The 335-nt window shown below is 53.1% G+C and overlaps 1 protein-coding gene across 1 annotated transcript in view; it reads right to left on the bottom strand.

The window, feature by feature from the left end:
- Positions 1 to 7: 7 nt before the first annotated feature.
- Positions 8 to 335, bottom strand: part of LOC104073164 (disabled homolog 2-interacting protein-like) — a gene marked incomplete at its 3' end in the record, with an annotated part of 32277 nt that continues 31949 nt past the window's right edge. Inside the window, exon 9 of the mRNA XM_009572847.1 lies at positions 8 to 222. Coding sequence (XP_009571142.1) covers positions 8 to 222 — 215 coding nt within the window. The remainder of the gene's footprint in view (positions 223 to 335) is intronic.

Below are 335 nucleotides of genomic sequence, written 5' to 3'. Positions count from 1 at the left end.
GCCGTGCCGGGCGCGTTGGCCCCACTGTCCAAGAGCCGATTGTCCTGCAAGTCCACCATGGACAAACTCTTGCTGCCATTAGACATCTGCACGTCGGGCTCATTGGCCTCTGAGTAACTGGAGCTTCGGGCAGGCGAGGGCTGGGCCCCAGCAGACCTTGTGACAAAAAACAAGTCCTTGTTTTCAGGGGTTGGAGATGGTAACCGTGTGAAATCTATCAGACTGCGGGGAGGTCAGTGCGTAAGGAAGAGGAGAGGAAAACAAAAAAAAAAAGAAGAGTTGTGAATGCTGCACCGGAGCAGGAAAACGAAATCACTCAGAAGAAATCAGCGTGG

The sequence above is a fragment of the Fulmarus glacialis genome, unplaced genomic scaffold (assembly GCF_000690835.1).
Source record: "Fulmarus glacialis isolate BGI_N327 unplaced genomic scaffold, ASM69083v1 scaffold7462, whole genome shotgun sequence".
Lineage (NCBI taxonomy): Eukaryota > Metazoa > Chordata > Aves > Procellariiformes > Procellariidae > Fulmarus > Fulmarus glacialis.
The sequence above is the reverse complement of the archived record's forward strand: the minus strand, read 5'-3'. Positions and strand labels throughout refer to the sequence as shown.